Here is a 20,044-nt window from a genome sequence, read left to right as displayed (position 1 = left end):
AGAATGATGAAAGATCTGCCAGAGGGAATAATGAAAACTCCAACATTCAGTTTCTTAAGGAAAAAGAGACATCATTTTTGAAGGACAGGTAGGGTGGCTGCAGCTGGAAAAGAGGGTCATGAGAGGAAGGAGAGTGAACCTAAACAGTAAAGTTGTAGGCCGTAAGATCATCACAATATGCTGAAAGATGCTAAAACACTCTATGAAGCTGAGGAGAACAGCAGCTGGTTGATAACTATCTGTGGGTGAGAGAGAGAGACTCAATTCACATTAGGCTACACTTATTCAGTTTATCCATTATTATTATTTTTTATTAAAATCCCCTTTTTATGATCATCTGCAGCCTGTTTTCCTGGTCTACTGTGAAGATCCTGTTATTTGGCTGTGAGCATCCTGGTGGCAGCCTGCAGCCTAGTGGACTCTTCCCCCCTCCCGCCGTATATAAGGTAGAATGGCTGCGTGTCGGGACGAATGAAACACCTGTTTCATTCGTCCCGACAGTGATCACGTTTAAACTTCACTAGCTTCTAAACTGTAAAACTTTGACATTTAAAACTTCAGGATGTGTTAAAGTACTAACTAATCTTTCATGTGATCATGACCATGGCACATGGAACAATAAACACAACTCGTCATTCAAAACAAAAGATCGCTGAGTGAATTTACTTTCCGTGATTGAAAACAGCTTCTTTCGTATAGCCTAACTAAGTGTGACGTATCCACCTGATTTTCCCTGTTCTGTTAAGTACTGTGTTCTGTATGTGCTGAGATAGTTTGGCATATCATATTGTATGGGCTCCGAGAAAATCGCTGTGTTTCATTCGTCCCGCGTTTCAATCGTCCCGGCTCTCCCCCAAAAGTCACAATACAGAAAAAAAATACATATTATATCTATAACGTTACTTATCACAGGCTTTAACACTTTTCAGTAAGTGCTATGGACGACATTTTCAAATCTAGTGTTAATTCGTGTACGCGTATTTTTGGGTGCGCGCGCGCGTGCGCTACATCCATGCCCCGCCCTGAGCTCGAGGGGTCCCTCGCTCATCCATCAGTGAGCAGACGAAGACAGAGGAGGAGCCCTAGTCTGACGTCACTCCGCCCCTCCCACCCATCTTAAAATTTACATTTTTCTATGGGTCCTGGCTGAGTTTATGTGTGTATGTGTGTGTGTGTGTGTTTGTGTGTGCTTGCTTGCTAGAGCTGTTAAACAGTTCAAAAACGAGGAGTCGCGCGGACACACCTCAAGCCCAAGAAGTGATACGAGGACGCACCGATGTGGCCTGAACCACTTTGTCATTGTACATATTAAACAACTTGAGTTGGAGAAGTCGCGTCGGGGTCGACTTTGAGGTAGGTGTGTATGTGTGTGTACGTGTGGAGCTCGTGCGTTTTTCGTGAGGTTGTTTCACGAGTGTACTAACAATAGCAGCACGTTTTAACTGTCCCCTCGGCAAAAGCAGCAGGTTTGGGTTTAAAACCTGGAAAGTAACGAGGAAAAGAAAAGACCGAGGAGAGAGAGAATGAGATTGCAAAACCCAAACTCTTGTTTCATTGTCTCCTTTTGTTGCAGCGCATGACTGTAGCCGACGGGACAGTGAAGAACAAACACGTTTGAGGTTGTACAGCATGTACAGACTACAGCTACATTTACTTTGGAGCTGATAGTATTCATGGCAGTTGCTACTTTGTACTCTGGGAGAAGAATGATGGATTTTTTTTTTAAATCAGCATTTATTATTCCTGGTGTCTGTAGTACTCAGAGAAGATGCTGTGGGGACATGTAATGCTCACATATGATATTACATTGGGTAATATCTGGACAGAATTCCTCTAAAATACAGAATCTGGCTGTTTTTTAATCCAAGTCAAGATTATCACAAATATCACAATTGTCTAAGAGGGCTTCAAGACTTGCTGTTTTTTTGCTCTGTTCTTCTCATTTGTTACCATAGCCTACAAATGATAATGTAATCTTTTGCTCTTGAAATTGGACAACAGCTTTAGAAGAGACCATATTTTATGGATGAACTATATCTGAATTCATCAAGTGTGAATAAGACTGTGTGTAATTGTACAGCAATGACTACAGCCTTCTGTGTCCAAGCACATGGCTTCAGTCAGAGCTGACACACTGGCCTGTGCTGTCATCAGCCACATAGACCATCTGTCACCCGAAGAGGTGTGTGTGTGCGCGCGCGCACGCCTTATTTTTTTGGGTGTGACAACAGGTCTGCAAGTCTCAAACCTATAGCATTTTCACAGTGTCTTATACTTTGTTAAAAGCCCTCGGAGAGTTGCTGTCAAACTTTAACCAGACGTTAAGCAAACAGGATCCAACCCAGCTCTAGCTAGAGGGTTGACTGTGTGATTGCTGGGTGGAGGCGGAATAGCGGCCTGTAAGTGAGCAGCTGAGGTAGTTTATCTCTGGATCATCAGATGTGTTCTAGTGAGAGGAGAAGTGACAAAAACAGGTGGTATGTTATACTGTCTAGGTGCAGAGCTTTCAAGTGTGTGTGTATGGGGGGGGTGTTTCTCGCACATGTGTTAGTCATTCGGAGTGGAGTTTGCAAAACGATTTACATCTGTTTTCTGATCTTTGAACCCCCTCCTTCCCTCTTCTCTCTCCTGTTTCTCTTACTCGGTCTCTCTTGCTGTCTTCTGTTTCCCGTAAGGGCTGATGCTGTCACTGTGTGTGTGTGGTGGGTGTTAAAACTGGAATGCTTTCTGCTCCATTATTACTGCACTCAAAGGAATTTAAATATGTGAATGAAACAGTTTCCATTCTATAATAGCATGTGTCCATTAGTGGTTCTGGTGTATTTTTACATGTATCATTATAGAATCTGAGTCCACGTCAAGGACTCAAGCTGACCTCAAGAAAATCAAGGTATTTGGGTCAGAAATGGGTATGTGTCCAGGAGGGGTAACTGGCAACCACATGTGTGTTGACAGTATTATCTCCCACAGTCCTGCTGGTTTGTCTGTGTGCACAAAATCTTCATTACTCAGCACAGCACACTGATCCTTAAGACCACAGCGCACGAGACACCGTGTTACAGATCACCGTGTGTGTGTGCGCGTTTCATGATCAGGCTCTGTTTGAGCACTGTTTTTGTTTTCACAAGCATTTTGTCCACGGGTGATGAAAGACTACCTTGTAGCAAATGTTTTTAAATCTTCCTCCCCCCTGTAACGAGCCATGTAAACAAATAGTGAGTTTCAAATGGCCTCTGTACTGAGAGTGGAGTCCTCATGATTTTAGAAAACACATCTCCACTCTGTCCAGTTCTAGCCTGCAGGGAGACTTGGATTTGTGCATTTGTACAGTTTTAAATGTTACAAATTTGTCAGTGCAATACTTTTCTACGTTTTGATACTGACACCAAAACAATACTTTACTCTAAGGAGTGTAAAGTTTTCTTCTGAACCATTATTTTTGCATTTAGCAAATCATCACCTCATCAAACTGAGCAGTGATCATTGTTGCCTTAAACAGCCATACAGATTATATTAGGACTCCAATCAGGAAATATCTAATCAAAGACTATGAAAACGAGATCCAGGGTTTTCCTCACTGTTTTTATAGTGAAGGTGGGCTACCCCGCCTGAAACAAAGGCTGTCTTTACTAACATCATAATTAATATTTTTTTTAATTAAATATAACTTTCAGAGAAAAATAGTTTTAGATGCTATTTTACACAGCAAGTGTGGATATTTAATGAGTGTGGCTATTGTTTAGGCTGTCAGCTGCTATCTAAACTGCTCATGAGACAAGATGTGTAGAATCTGGGTGGCCCTAATTAACACCTTTAATTTCCTGGGGTAAACAACAAAGTCTTGAGTTTTATGTCATTTTAGTAACTTTCCTCAAACTCAACATTATAAGGAACAAAGTACAGTTGCACAAATACACAAATGCCATATCTTTATTGAGCTTTTGATTAGACAGCCACCCACTACTTAAAGATAGAAACAAAATATATTAAGATCTGAGTGGTTTGCCACCTCAGCTAACACTTTCCTGAGAGGAAACCCACAAAGCCCTTACTATTGGCACTTGACAGTACCTGAAACACATTTCAATCAGTACTAAAGTCCTGCATAAGCATCGCTTGTGCAAGTGATGCAATCACAGATTCCCACAACAGGACAAAGGATCTGTTTACACTGTGCTTTAGTTTTGTTGCCATGGTTTTAGATTATGATGTCACGATTCAGGTATTAGTTTCCTGATAGAGAGCTGGTGTGTGTGTGTGTATGTGTGTGTGTGTGTGTGTGTGGTGGGGGGTCAATTCATATGAAAGTCTGACGTGCAGAGGCTTGACTTACTTTGTTTGAGCAGGCTCAGTTGATTCACTGATCAAAGAGATAAGATATATCTCACAGACACACGCATACATACAAGGCACACCTACAGAGACTCGGCTTCTCAAAGAATCCCATTGATTTTTCTGCTGCTATGCTGGAGCTTCAATCACAATAAAGCACCATTACTGTGCTGACCACTTTGCGTAGTCTTGGAGAAAGGATGACACACGCACACAGACTCTAAATGCCTTCCTCCATGCAGCTTGTTAGGTTGAAGTATAGAGAGATTGGGAGTCTGAGCTTTGTGAATTGGATTAAGCTCTTTGTAAATCAGTATTAAGATATATGATCCTGTGTTATTGCAAACACAAACAAGAACATACACTCGCGGAAGAACAGAGACAATTCTTTCTGTTACAGCCTGAAACTAACGGGGCCGCCAGTATGTATACCCATACATGCTTTGGAAAGTTTCATCAGACAATGAAACGACATGATTGCCTACTGTCCCAACTAAAATGATACATGTACAATTCTGTGTCATGTCAAGCATAAAGCATAGAGTCAAAGAGAACAAAGACTCCTCATTTGGCCTATTTTGGACACGTGTGTGTGATATCAGCTTGCACCCCTGGCTGGCTGGCTAACTGTAGATTGTCTGGTTGCCCACAGTAACAGTTGTTATTGGGGTTTCTCTACCAGCATGTAAACAAAGGAGATCCTCCCAAATCCTCCCTGGTGTGGCCTCCAGCCAATGAGAATTGAGCTCCCAGCTGGGCTCAGCCAGTAGATGGTGAGGAGGGGTGTGACTGTGCTCCGTAAGGGGGGAAAAAACAGCAGTAAAGCACAAAGCTTTGAATCTGGAAGTGGAACAGTTAGCAGAGCCATAACAAAGACTCTTCCTTTATGACTGAACACCACTTCACACTGCTGAGCCAGACAGAACGGCTGTGGTTTTTTAACTATATGGTCGGCTTGTACACTACTAAAGAGACATATTGGAACTGCATTTATAAGGGTGAGGTGTGTGAGGACTGTGCAGTGTATGAGCACATGTTTACATCTCTGTGAGGAGGAGCCACATGAAACATGCATGTGCTCTGTCTGTAATTTATCCTCTTCGGGTGTGTCTATGTAGCAAAACAGTCTGGATTCTGTGCATGTGTTGTTCATCTGTCTTAGACCACCTGTTTACATCAGGTCTATACATATATACGTTCAGGACCATGTGTCAGTGTCAGCTGTTAGAGCGTATAGACCAGCCTTTTGTATTTGACTGACAGATGCTGTGTTCAGAATTTGGTGTAAGCACTTTCATTTTAACCTTTTTAAAGAAAAGTTCACCTAGTGTGCATCCAGGTGTTTCTATCACTCAAAGATGTCAGTATATGAATGTACTCTGTCTCTGGCTTCCGTGCTTCTGTTCCCCTAAATGTATATGCTGTTGTGTGCCAGAAGCAATAATCACTTTGCAGGTTCATCACATTCCTACTGTGTGACTCAAAGTGATGTCTGTGCCTTTTCAGTCCATCCCATTCATTCTGTAATCTGCCTCAGCCCGGGGCTCAAAACGTGTGACAACAGGACTGTGCACAAGCAAACCGCATTAAATAACTTCAGTCAGTGCTGGAACACAAACTGTCAATACAGGCATGTTTAAATTCAAAAGGGTAATCCATTTGTGCTTATCATCTTAACAATAAAACGTGTCAGTTAGTCTTGTCATTTTAAAGACTGCTGGTTCATCTGAACGCATTCAGGCACATTAACGGACATATCTGGATACGTGTTCATATTGCAATCAACTCCTAAAATCCAGATATGGAAGCGGTCAAACCCGCATTATAGTCAGACAAGACCAAACGCAACCTTTGTGGTTTTCCAAGGGATGCAAGACACAAAGAGGGATGGAAAGTAGCACAGACACAGATTTGAAGAACTACAGCCACAAAAGATGATCATTTTCAAGCTAGGATCACAACGCTGTGATTCCAATGAGAGCCTATAATCTAATTTTCATTGTACATAATATAACTATCGCAAGTATGATGAATGTTCCATTTTTTTTCTTCACTTCATAGAACATAGTAATGAGAAGTAGTTGTGAAGGTTCCTCTCTTTCAGGTTCCTGTCCAAAATTACAATAACCGGTGTGCAACAAAGCAATAGTTTAAACATCCACTTCCTCAACCTCCAGTGTTATTTTAATGTCCTGATTCCTGAAGAGCTGAAGAGAGGCCCTTAAATGCATACAGTCATCATGAGAAGATGAGAACAAGCGATACAGTTACAACATATTTGTCATCTTTCTTTTTTTTAAAAATGGATAAGTAACATAAACAAACCGTATTGATTAAAGTTTGCCTTAATTTGTTTTTAAAGAATTGTGATGAAGACATGTACTGAAGAGGTAATGTTACACTTAAAAAATGCACTTTTCAGTGCTCTCTTGTGGACAAACTGTGAAATGGAGACACTAAATTATCTCCAAGATGGTAATGTAGATATATATGCTGTGTATATACACCAACGACAATTTATCTGCACTGCAAGCTAATAACAACAACCAATATATCTGCCCGGACAGTTTCAATCAAGGTCTACTAAAAAAGGGTTTTTGATATTGACCCCAACTTTAATTGAAGACAAAAAATAGGTTTTTACAGTAAGAATTGAGCACCCAGAGAGATGGCAACTAAGTCAGAGGGAGAGAGTCATAATAATTCTGATGTTTTTGTATGAAGTATTATTCCCATCTGCCAGGCATAGTAATGAGTTTGGGTGTTTACTTTTCATCATGACAGTCAGCGCTGCCTAGTATTCCCTTAATGACATCAGAGTTTTAAACATCCACAGACCCCCCACCCCCCCACCCCCCATGTCTCCCTAGTGACATCATCTTATTGTGGGAGCGGGGTGGGTGCTTTCGGAGGTCAGTACATGATGAGGCCCCAGAATTCCCCAGCTCCTATTCTCCTCTCCAAACCCCCTCTCCAAGGCAGGAAATACAAAACAGATCTCAAACCCCAAACTCCCAAGCATACTTTTAATGGGGCCTTTTTCCTCTTACTCTGTCTTTCTCTGTTTCTCCCTCAGATCAACTCATAATTCAGTCGTCTTCAGCCAAATGCTATGAATGTTAGGTGTATTTATCGTACATCATCATTCGCCACTCAAGCTATCATCTTCTGAAGTCTGGTAGCTGTAAATTTAATCAGTCTAAACTCAAACTATTGATAGCAGTAGCAAGAGTGGAACTTTGCGTTACAGACAGAAACCTGTTTGTGCTCCTGACTAGTTCATGGTGTTCATGTTGTGTGTTATCTAGTAATGATGACTGTGAATTGTTTTTATCTTATTTTACCAATAAGGTGGTGTTAATCAGAGCCTCTATTACCCCCACTGCCTCTTACTCAGAGGTTCCTCACCAGCAACAAGAGCGTTTTAACCAGTTTTATCCCATCGACTTGTCTGAGCTTTTAAAAACAGTATCACAAATGAGAGTGTCCTCCAGCCCACTTGATGTAATACCTACAAAATTTTTACTGAAAGTAGTAGATTCTGTTGGGCCCAATTTGATCTCTGTTTTCAACAGCTCCCTATCTACTGGTTGTGTCCCTGATTATTTTAAAACGGCTTGCGTGAACCCACTTTTAAAGAAACCTGGTTTAGATCCCTCCCTCCCACATAATTTTAGACCAATTTCAAAACTGCCTTTTATTGCAAAGATTCTAGAAAGAATTGTGTCCAAACAGCTGCTCACTGTACTGGAAAATAACAAATTATTTGAAAAGTTTCAGTCTGGTTTTAGGAAGTACCACAGCACTGAGACTGCCTTGCTTAAAGTCACCAATGACCTTTTAATGTCTGCTGATGAAGGCATGTGCTCAGTCCTTGTACTCCTGGACCTTAGCGCTGCTTTTGACACCATTGATCACAACATCATGTTAGACAGACTGAGGCACTGGGTGGGGATCTCTGGTACTGCCCTAGAATGGTTTTCATCCTACCTGTCAAATAGTTGTTTACACAAAACTTCCTATGTCTCCTCATTCTGTCCAGTTAAATATGGTGTGCCTCAGAGGTCGGTCTTAGAACCCATTTTGTTTTCCTTGTATCTGCTTCCCCTTGGACATATTATCCATAAACATGGCATTTCTTTTCATATTTATGCTGATGACACACAAATATACTTGCCCGTCAGATCCACAGACCCTGGAATGCTGAGTTCACTCAACAACTGCCTTTGTGAAGTTAAAAAATGGATGTCAAATAATTTCCTCCAGCTGAACTCAGACAAAACAGAAATCCTGGTCATCGGGTCTCAGCAGATGGCAAATCAAATATGGTTCCTTAGTAAATCACATTAAGCCTGTGGCAAAGAACCTTGGTGTTTGGTTTGATAGTAATTTAAATTTCGAGCAGCACACCACAAAGCTTGTTCAATCATGTTTTTATCAACTTAGATCGAATTTTTGCTATATTTCTATGTTAACTTTTAAGGACACCGAGACCATTTTACACGCCTTCATCTCATCATGCCTAGATTATTGCAACAGCCTTTTCACCTGTTTATCCCAAAAATCTATTGATCGACTCCAGACTGTCCAGAACTCAGCTGCCAGGCTTTTAACCAGAACAAAGAAATATGACCACATTACTCCTATTTTAGCTTCATTACACTGGCTCCCAGTATGTTTTAGATTTGACTTTAACATTCTATTGATCACTTTTAAAGCTCTTCATGGCCTCTCGCCTTGTTATATTTCTGAACTTTTAGTCCCATACACACCAGCACGTACCTTGAGATCCTCAGGCAGAGGTCTGTTGTCTGTTCCAGAGTCTCGACTGAAAACTAAAGGGGACAGAGCGTTTGCAGTCAGGGCCCCGAGGCTCTGGAACAGCCTGCCCGAGGAAATCAGGTCGGCTGAGTCAGTATACTCTTAAGTCCCTTCTTAAAACATACTTTTATAGGAGAGCCTTTCCCGATCTTATTTGACTTTATTTTATCCCTTTTATTTTATTGTATTTACTAATTTTATATTAATTTTTCATGCTCTTATATATTTTATTTTTTATTTTTTGTATTATTCTTTACACTTGTTAAAGCACTTTGTAACTTGTTTTTGAAAAGTGCTCTACAAATAAGGATTATATTATTATTATTATTATTATCTTATTGGCTGCCTCTTTCTTTTGCATGCCAGTTTTGCTTGAGGGGAGCTTGAGTGCCATTTCTACTTGCACGATTACACATACGGTATGAAAATATACTGTGGGTATGTGGGCTGTTTTTAAAGTTGAGACTGACTTTGAATGTTGGTAGGTACGAGTAACAGGAAATTGAGTGTTTCTCTTGTTTGACTCTGTACTCTGGAAATATGTGCACATGTACGTCACTGCGCTGCCCAGCATGATTTATGTGTCGTCATGGGGGAGGCTTGCGAATGAGCACGTACGTACAAGCCTGTCCGGGAAATGAGCTCATCGTCACTAGTATGCTGCTCCTTCACTTTCTCTGTCACTTTCTCTCCTTCACACACAGCCCTGCTCTCCCTCCCCCATCCCTCCACAGATGCTATTTAAAAGCTCATCTATCTGTGTGTTTTAATTGGGCCTCCCCTATTTATGGCTGAATGGCCGCTTCATTAACAGAAAGTCGCACACTCTGATATGTCCGGCTTGTAACACACAGCAAGAGAGAAAGTGTGTGTGTGTGAGAGAGAAAGAATGGGGTGTGGGGGTTGCTTTAGGGGTATTGATGACGCAATTTCCCCTGAGAGGTGGACCTCCCATCTGTGAGTGGAATAGACAGGATCTGGCCTAAAAGATAAATGGAGATTGAACAAGAGAAACTATAGGGGACAAGAGGGAAATATCTGCACAAGAGAGCGGGTGGTACATTTTTCTTCAGTATTTCATGAAATTAAATGGTGTCTTTTATGTATGCATCTATAATTAGAATATGGGCAATTCATACCTTTTTTTTTCTTGAGCTTCTTTTGATTTGTTAATTTGCTGATATCAAGGGTATTTACAAAGGTCAAAATCAAGGGTTGCTCTCTTAGGTTACATGAGTATAGTTTAGTACTTATGGATTTGCTCTTTAAGCTTCTTATTAACCAAAAAAAACACTAATAAGTAAAAAAGAAAATAAATAAAATGAATTGACTTTGGCTCTGCTCTTTCAACAGTAAAGTCTCTTTTTCATGTTAGATGTGTCCATGATCAGCATAAATCAAACCAGATGCTAAAATGCTGACCAATTCCTTTTTTAGTAAACCTGACCCCTGCCTACCTTTATGCAGGATAGCCTACTGTAGAGAACAATTCCTGGCTAGCTGGTTGCTGGAGTGGGCGCTGTCTGCCATGTGTTCATAACCAATGACTGTTGACGGGCCAACCCCGCCCTGTGCAGAGCTCTGGATGGTCTGCTCTGTCTGTGCCTGTATCCTGGAGGAGGACAGGGGGGTCAGATGGTGAAGCAGGCCACCAGCTGCACTCCTTGCCTTCATTTTGTCTTTTGAGGCTGCAGCAGGATGAAGGCCACTGTTTCATCATGAGAGTCAAACCATGTCATTTTTATGTTTGTTTGTTTTACTTAGTCTGTCCATCTTGGCACTGATCCCAACAAAGGTTCTTCTTTCTCCTCTTCCATTTCAGTTACAATCCACTTTCTGTAGTTGTTTGTCTTTCCTGTAGTTCACAGTATTGTTTGTCTGCTTCCTAGCAGTGAGGCGAAAGAGAAGCACTGATAATGGCCAATTTAGGTTCTCTTCCCCATTCCTCATCATTAGCCTCTCTGCCCATCTGTGCTGTCCTTTATTTGGTTAGACGAGAAAGAATGCTTTTCATGCACCGATTTTTTTATAAATGGAAATATACACATTTACTTGTGTACAAGCTAAGTGTGGAGAGTGAACAATACAATACAATAACTGATTTTTGTTTTGTCGCTGAAAACGAGCTGTGAACCCACCTTTTAAGTTGATCAGACACAAAGCAACAGTAGGGTTCATTTGGAGTTATGTTTCTGGCCACCTGGGGAATGTCAGTTGAATATTGATTCTCTTTTAGCTCAGTTGTTGGTCTCCAAAATGTCTGAGAAAAATATCTGGCTCTTTAGCTGCTAAATGCTCCACTATATTTAGCAGCTCGTTGCTAAATTTGTCAGTGTGCTGTTTGGTGCTGGGCAAGTAGGATCTAATGAGTTTGTCTGAGATTTTTTGCTGAAAATGTCTGTCTGCTACAAAAACACAGCTTTGTGCAGTGACTGGGAACCTAAACAGTAACGTTGTAGGCTGGAAAACAGTGAGTTGCAAGAAGCTATAAAGCTCCATCAAGCTGAGGTGAACTGCAAAGTTGCGTGATAATTCTTTGTGGGTTCATCACTATGACGGGCAGCTTTCACAGTACTCAGTCATTTGATCCATTGTTGTTATAAAAATATTGACCATAGCTGCTTTTAAGGTTGTTGTTGATGCCTTTTTTTGGGTGTTGTCTCTTCAGCCCATTTGAAGCCTTCGGGTGTCAGTATAAGTCGGCAGCAGCTCTTTCCTGCTCCTGAGTGCCGTGTCACTAAATCAAGTGTGGTTGATGGCAGGCAACTTCAGAGAAGATGACAGTTGAGGGGGGAATTGAGAAATGAGTCTGTATGATGAATGCAAGTCTTGCATCGTGCGTGTTGGCTCATAGTAGCAGAGCTGGCCACGATGATGCAATCACTTGGCATGGTGCAGGCACTCAGTCCTTCTGAGATAAGTCATTCTATCAGCTCTAATGCAACCTGCCACTGTGGGGTACAATTTCACACAGTCAGTCACCAGTGCAAGCATGCTTATCAAACACATTCATCTAATTTTTGTTTGTTTTTAAACTTAAAAACACTGCCAAACGCACGTTTTATTTTGTCTGTGAGCATGAGTATGTGAGTATGACTGATTGATAGATTACTGAAAACCCTATGCGTATGGTTTCAGCCTCTACATTGATTTAACTTTTTAGTCTTTCTTTTGGTATTTTCCCCTAATTTCTAGGATATTCCCCCTGGGCTGATTCAAAAATGTGACATTTCACAGTGATATGAGATCACAGTCATGAGGTCATGAGGGTGACAGGGAGAGAGTGAAGTAAACAGAGGAAAGCTGTCTTTGGCCAACTCCCTTTTCTCCTCTCTTAGACTCTCCTCTGACCCAGTATTTTTCCTTATTTTTCCATTGTTTTCACCAACTTTCTTGTCATTTAATCCCCTAAATGCTGTACCCTGTCTCTTCGACATCTTAGAGATTCAGGTTCTTTGGAGTGTGTGTGTGTGTGTGTGTGTGTGTGTGTGTGTGTGTGTGTGTTTGTTTGTCTGTTCTGTAAGTGTGTGTTACAAAACCAATAAACAAACTGTTTTATGGGATTCCTGGAACAGCAGGAAGTGTTAACCAGACACTGACATGCTCTGAGGGTTGCTTCCATAGTACATGTTGTTAAACAGATGTGTTGCAGATATTAACACACAAAATCCTCTGTTTGTGTTCAAGTGGCTGGTCTGAAACCCACATTTAGTAAGACAGCTGATTAAGGACAGATCTTGAGGCACAACTATGCATTAAATGCAGGTCTTTATCTGATATTAGAACTTGGTAATCTAATGTACTGTTTTTTTTAGGTTTTGGACTTTAACTGAGAGTGAAACATGTTATATACATAGCGTTTAAGTGAAACCAAAAGGGACATTTAAGCAGGGCTCCAATTTGAGGTTGCAGGTTGCTTTTGAACTCCCTATGTCACTTCCCCTCTCCCCTGAGGCAAAGAGGAAGTAGGAGCAGATGTGTTAAGCTAACGGACACTTTGACAACACTGCCAGTCTGTAAGTTCCTCTACCCCCTGCTGCCAGCATTAACAGAACCCGCCTTTGATGTACACAGCATTTGTGTGCTCACACGCAGCCCCTGATTGCAGCCAAAAGCCGTTTTTGCCCACCTCTGCCATCTCACATGCACAAACACTGTCACCGTTTTCTGGCTGTGACACAAAGGTACTGTGGCTAGCATGTTCCTAACAACATTATAGACAAAGAAGTGTGTACATAAAAATTCTTGTTAATCAAACCAGTGAAATCTGTAGTTAATATTTTCTTTTCCAACTTGACCCTAAACGTGTGTTCCTTAAGATGATGATTGTGTATTTGTTGATGTGTTGTATACATAAATTTTAAGATTTGTCTTTGCAGCATGAGTTTAAAAACAATTTTTAAAAGGTTACTTATCTGAGGTTAGAAGGGAATACCCACCACCATGACTATAGATCACAACAACCAACTGGAAAACTCAGTATTTTCATTTGTCAACATATTCCATTATATCCATCAAACATATTTATTATTCCTTTCTCTTTGTTCTGCCATGTGCAGTCACAAAACCATGTTTATCTTAGGCTTCTTTGTTATGTAACTGACTTGGTTTAGGTTCAGGGGATGCAAGAATATCGACCTCTAGTGGTGTCTTCAACTCATTACGCCAGCCTTCTGCGCGTATGTTTTGATTTTGAGGACACACTCCCCACCCATCCTTGTGTCTAGCACATGCAGTACAATGCATTTTTGGTACAACTGATGAATGTGATCGGCCCGCACATGTTCAAAGACATCGCACAATGTTTTCAGTCTTTAAAAGACTCACTCACAGGCATTTGAGAATGTGGTTGTTTATAAATCTGAGTCATTCCTCACACTGTGGGAGAAGAAATGCGCGTGACCTGAAGTAAAGTAAAATAGTTACATAAACAAGTATTGTACAAACTGTTCTTCAATTGGAGATGTACATTGGAGGGAGGGAGAGAGGGAGAGAGAGAGAGAGGGAGGGAGGGATGGAGGGAGGGAGGCTATAAAACAGACTTTGAACTCCAACCAGCTCAGTCGCAGACAGCTGGGCAAGAACAAAGCAACTCTCCTGTGCAAGGCTCTGCAACATACTGATAAACAGGACAGCAAGTTTTAATAGCTTTTCCTGGAAAATACATTCCTTAATCAAAATAGCAGAGATGACGACAATGTTCAGATATCCCGTCTTTCCTCATCTGCAGGGTGAGTTAAGCCAAGACTGAATAATTTTCCATTTTTAAACAGTTGATAAAAGTGAAGTACTTAGCTGTTGTAGTCTTAGCCTACATGTGGTAAAGATGTTTTAAAGGGGAATAAGTGCTGGTAAGATAATACATTTTATCTGTCGATGTGTTCATTTAAAAATGTATTATTTTAAATGGAGCATGTGAGCCATCAGTCTGATGTGAGGAAAGTTTCATTGATCAGAGCAGACTGGGGAACAGTGGCACTTAGCTGCCATTAAAAGTTACTTACTGTAGTGTTATTGCTCCCTGTGATTAAGATGAGGCATTGGTCAAACTTGCTGTATCCCAGTTATTTTTCAGCTTTATGATGGCCTGACAGGTTCCCTTTGGTCAGGGAATGGTCGATTTCCATAAATGAGTAAAAAATACAGTATATTCAATACTTATGAAGTAATAACATCTTTGTTTTTTTACAAATTTTGTAAAATGGCCACATTTGCAGGTCATGAATAGGAATTACTTAGATTTTTGAAGTCCTAGAAAACAGTGGATTAAACCTATGAGTTACTAATGTACTAGCAACCTCTGAAATATGTGCCTTAAAGATATTGAAACTACTGATTCACCTCTTCATTCTTTTGCATATGGCTTCTGACGGTGGTATGAAATGTTCCTCTTCACTCAGTGTAGAACAGCAGTTATATAATTCCAACACTGAGTCCCTCCATCGCTATAGACCATTCAAAGCAGTGTAATTTCAGAGAAAAAATGTTTGCCTTTGCAACACAGATTTGAAGATTTCTCTCATCGCTGCACTGCTGCACCCACACACGCGTCGTAGTGATGGTTAATTGAAGGGCCTTTTCATTTGTTTCTGTCTTTAGATCCGTGTGACCCTGGTCTGTCGCTGTCAAAGGGGAGGAGTGTCATGGCGGAGCCCGACTATCTGGAGGGAGACTGTGATGAGCTCATCAAACCCAAAAAGCTGATGAACCCGGTTAAGACCTCCCGTAACCACCAGGACCTGCACCGTGAGCTGCTCATGAACCAGAAGAGGTCAGGGGACAGACACCTGCAATATCTTTCTCCCTTTGTCTCATCTTGATGTCTTTCTTATGTGTTTCCTAGTAAACACACATGGTAATTCCCAGCTATACTTTTAAGGAAGAAATTATTTTACAAACCTATGATTGGGACAATAATAAAGCAGGTAGTGATATTTCTTCACGTGCAGTTTATCAGCAGGAATCATTTATTCGTTTATGGGGTGGTAAAACTGTGTTGCTATTCAACAAATTTCCGGATCATCATCATCTCCTCGTTTGTTTATGGCAACATTATCAAGTTTGTCACTATACGGAAGAGGTTAGAAAGGGAAAAAATCCAGACTAATTTAGTTAAACATTTTAGTAATGGAGGATGAGTTAATACAGTAACCCTGATACATTCATGTAATTGGTTTGATGATATCCATGCAGGCCGTACTGACGCTGCAGTGTGTCGCCAGTGTTGACTTCGCCGGTCCCTCCAACCTCCAGCAGCAGTGTTATGTAAAGGATATACAAATTTAATAGGAGCTATTATATAAAACCTGAGGGGCATTAGTGTGTCAAAAATTGGTTATGTAAAGGTCATACCTAAATACTGCACAGGATAAACCTGGTGTGGCTGCTAATACTAGATCCATACAAGGAATTCCATGTAGTCTATATGAGCATCGTTGCATCAGGGTTAATGCACATGCATAATGGGGCCTATGATCACTCTTTTGGCACTAAATGTTTGTATTTTCTCTCACCAAACAGTGGACACTTTGTGCGTGTGCTATAAATAGCAATGTAAACACACATGCTGTTGACAGCTGTTACATCACCGCAGTGATGCTCTGTCTTAAACAGGTCAAAGAGTGAGATGCTTTTGTAGTGATGGAGGCAGGGCATTAATAAATGATGGGAAAGAGGCCAGGATGGAGAGGATACGGAGGTTGTGGAAGAATTTAATAAAATAAATCATTTTTGCATTCCAAATGCTGCAGTTTTATTTTTTGCAGTATTGTTTCTAGTCGTCTAGATGGAGAATGTCCTGGTGGGGGGGGGGGCTTGTTTTGATTGGTCTCTCTATTGTGTAGTGAAAGTGTAGAAAGCTTGCCTGCGTAGTGGATTAGTCATGCTGATGAGAGTGGGGTGGGGGCTGTGGGGGTGTGCCTCGATGGGTGGCTGCATAAAGAGAAAAAAAACGTGTTATGTAATCAAGATTACAAAACAGTCTCTAGCTGTGGGCCTTTCTCTGCCTTGCTACCTTCGCTGTGTTGACCTTTACCACACACACACACACACACACACACACACACACACACACACAGGAATTTCAGAAATGACTGAAAAGACTTGTGAAGCATTTGAGCATATGGAGGTATTGATGTGTGGGATTTTGAACACACATTCTTCCTAGTCTGCTAGAGAATGTGCACTCATGCGAGGGGTTGTGGGTAGGAGGGTCAGTGATGATTGTTGCCCAGTCAAAGGAGAGTAGAGTATGCATCTTTATAGCACATCTTATTGTATTCAGTGACCTAGACCCCCCTCCCTTTCTGCACGAGGTGCTCGAAAACAACTGACCTGTTACCCTCTGCTGTGCATCAGCCTGCTGCTAAGTGCTTTCATAAGACCCTCACTGTCATAAAGTAGCGCCTTGTTGTAAATTAACTCCCACTCCTTGGGACATTGTTGGCTCGGTAATGTAATGTTTAGGATTCAGAAGGCACTTAATTAAGGCATTGTTGTTGCTAAACTGCAGGCCACATAGGCACACTGTTTTTTCTTTGAAGAACCAACGCATCCTGTGCAGTCAGGCTTTTATGACGCAAGGAAAATCAGTCATCATGAGGAAAGGAAAGTAATCTGAATAATATGGTTTTAACATTAAATTCCTGAAGGGCATGGAGATTGGATTTTTGTCCTCTGCCCTGTTACTGCTTTTTTTTCTTGTGTGCCTCCCTAGTCCTTTTTGCTGTTTATTGGCTTTTACCTTTCGTAGCTCACTTCAACCAGTCTCTGTTCCCCTCTGTCTTAAGTACCCCTACTCCCAAACCACATCCTCAGCCCCCACCCTTCTCTCTTGTAATTTGGAGGAGTTTGGATGCGTTACATAACATTTGGTATTTTTGCTCTTTTTTTGTGGGACACACTCACACTTTAGTAAGATAATGCTGTCTTCATTTTGAATCTTGCTGCACAAACCCAGGCAGTTGTGTAACAGTCCCTCTGGTTTCCCAGTGACTTATCAGTCACCCCAAGACAGCTTCCATGTGAGGAGTATGGGTGAGATATGGGTTGTTATATTGGGATTGGTTTTGGTACTTACAAAAGAAAGAAAAGGAAAGAAGGCCTGTGGTTTCCAACCCTCTTTTCCAAAATCAGCTCCAATGCTGGCAACTGTCGTATACGAAGATTGGTAAATATGGAACAATCTGGGATTGGCTCAAAATCCAAACCTCCCTGAAACAAGACTTGACATGTTTAATCCAGAACCTAATACAGATATGCGTGTCAAACTAAAATGAGGTCACAGTCATCATCTGTTCTGCGTGAATATGAAACTAATCTCCCCCTGAGTGGGGCTCTGCAGTGTCATTGGCGTGCTGTTGGAAGTTGTTCATTAAGCTTTATTTTATTAACATGCTGTCTCACTGATTGCTTCTGCACAGGGGTCTGGCTCCTCAGAACAAACCGGAGCTCCAGAAGGTTCTGGAGAAGAGAAAGAGGGAGCAAGTTCTCAAGGCTCAGAAAGAGGAGCAGGAGGCCCACAAGAAGAGGAGCGACCTAGAGATAGAGCTCATGAAACGACAACAGAAACTAGAGCAGGTAAATGACTGTTGTTACTGTGTCTGACCACAAGAGAAAATAAAGATTAGTTTGTTTCAAGCTGAAACACAATGCAGTTCATAGAAGCTGTGATGAACAGAGTATCACCTCTGTAATTTGTTGAAACTGAATGAGTGTCTGTGTTCTTGCAGCTGGAGCTGGAGCAACAGAAAATCGATGAGGAGCAGGAGAACACCCCTGAGTTTGTGAAGATGAAGAGTAACCTGCGCAGAACCAAGCAGGAGACCGACGCAGAGGAACGAACCACCTAAAAACCAGCAGGGGTGTCTGGGTCTGGCTGACTGTGCGCGTGTTTGTGGGCACTGAGACGTCAGGAGTGTGTGTGCAAAAGAGAGAGCGTGTTGTCTGCGGCGCACGGTGGTGACCTGACCGTGGTCCGAGATGAACTTCCTGGCTTTCCCAACCTAGCTGTTCCTTCCCGCAGTGAGGAGAGAGACTTTACAGACTAAAGACCCCCCTCTGTCTGCCTGCCACGGACCGCCAGTACTCACCTCTGCTCCTCACACCCATCCAGCAGTCCAGCAGCACACACCAACCCCCCTGCAGGAGGGACCTAACAAGGACATTTTACATGTTACATGCCTTTCAACGAGGGCGAACAAGCTTCCAGTGAGCTCTGATGGAGAACCAACCACACACACACACACACACACACACACACACACACACACACACACACACACAGGAGTCGTCATCTTCTCTATTTTCACTCCTCTCTCCACAGCAAGCTGTCAATTCTCTTTACTGTTATCAATGTTGTTATTGTTGTTGGGTTGTTGTTTGTTTTGTTTTGTTCTCATCTTCAGAATCAAATAAGGAAAAGTGGACACTGGATGGACTCTTGAAGCTGTGTAATGTAAAAGCCAAACAAATGTGCTTTTGTTATTTATGTTTGTAGCTTTTAGCCCAGGTATAGGGGAGGACACTTTTAGTCGTTCTGTATTTAGTTTGTTTTACAGCATAGTTTATGAAGCCAGAGCAGGACAAAGGGAGTGTACAGTTGTGTGAAACACTCCAATTTACTTTATTACAATTTCTTTTAAATTCTAAACATGCCATTTCCTCAGCTAATGCAATTTTGAGCAATAGTGGAACTCCCCGGCATGAGAGTGGCCTGTTGTTTTGTATGAATAAAAGTGTTACTTAATAAATAATTTAAGTTTTTGTTAGGCTGGTCAATAAGAATAAGCCTTGATCCCTGTCTGGTCAGTCTTTGTGTGCTTTCATGAACAAAGGACTTGAAAAAAATGTAGGTCACCTGTCAAAACATAAATGATTGGTTATTCTTGGGATATCTGCATGGCTCCTGAAACAACTGATAAGTGTCCTGGAACTGTATCACTTCAGTATTTTTGTATTTCTTTATTTAAAATGGAGCCATAGATGTGCAGATGAGTTAAATTATAAATGGGTAAATCTTAATTAAATTGGCCATCTGGAAAACATTTGAACTTGCATATGTATCCATTTCCATACACAAATTCCAAAATGGTTACTTACGTTAGAAACTGTGATAATCTTGGATATTAAAGGGCACATTTAGTGGGTAATGTAAATATCACCCACAATAATATTATGGGTCTAAAAGTCTGGTCTGTGGATCTCCAAGAGATGATAGCTATTATTCTCATGGGAAGAAGATTTATTACAACAAAACCCTGTTTTCTCCAGAATCTTCTTTTAAATAAACATAATTTTAACATATTCCATTTATTTTTATTTATTTTTGTGTGCTGCTGAAGGCTGTGAATTTGTTATCCAACTATCCAATCGCAGTCTTTATTTTCCGAAT

General features: G+C 41.2%; 1 protein-coding gene across 2 annotated transcripts; it reads left to right on the top strand.

Annotated features, from left to right (window-relative positions):
• Positions 1-1,154: 1,154 nt before the first annotated feature.
• Positions 1,155-19,447, top strand: fam107b (family with sequence similarity 107 member B). 2 transcript variants are annotated; one of them, XM_038705086.1, is made up of 4 exons: positions 1,155-1,353; positions 15,253-15,424; positions 18,075-18,231; positions 18,384-19,447. In XM_038705086.1, the coding sequence occupies exons 2-4, from the start codon at positions 15,297-15,299 to the stop codon at positions 18,501-18,503; spliced, it is 405 nt and encodes a 134-aa protein (XP_038561014.1). In that variant the 5' UTR covers positions 1,155-1,353; positions 15,253-15,296; the 3' UTR covers positions 18,504-19,447. The 2 variants fall into 2 exon arrangements, with proteins under 2 accessions (XP_038561014.1, XP_038561013.1); XM_038705085.1 differs by lacking the exon at positions 1,155-1,353 and adding an exon at positions 14,211-14,384.
• Positions 19,448-20,044: the final 597 nt, after the last annotated feature.

This window comes from Micropterus salmoides, unplaced genomic scaffold, assembly GCF_014851395.1.
Source record: "Micropterus salmoides isolate LMB-PRFRI ecotype aquatic unplaced genomic scaffold, ASM1485139v1 Ms_hic_scaffold_8, whole genome shotgun sequence".
In the NCBI taxonomy this organism is placed as follows: Eukaryota; Metazoa; Chordata; class Actinopteri; order Centrarchiformes; family Centrarchidae; genus Micropterus; species Micropterus salmoides.
This window is presented reverse-complemented; position numbering and strand designations above follow the sequence as displayed.

Excerpts from the sequence above, each read along its gene's own strand:
- fam107b (XM_038705085.1), top strand. The coding sequence starts at position 14,342 with ATGACGACAATGTTCAGATATCCCGTCTTTCCTCATCTGCAGG. Across the intron at positions 14,385-15,252 it reads CGTCTTTCCTCATCTGCAGG|ATCCGTGTGACCCTGGTCTG; the intron begins GTGAGTTAAGCC and ends TTCTGTCTTTAG. Across the intron at positions 15,425-18,074 it reads CTGCTCATGAACCAGAAGAG|GGGTCTGGCTCCTCAGAACA; the intron begins GTCAGGGGACAG and ends GCTTCTGCACAG.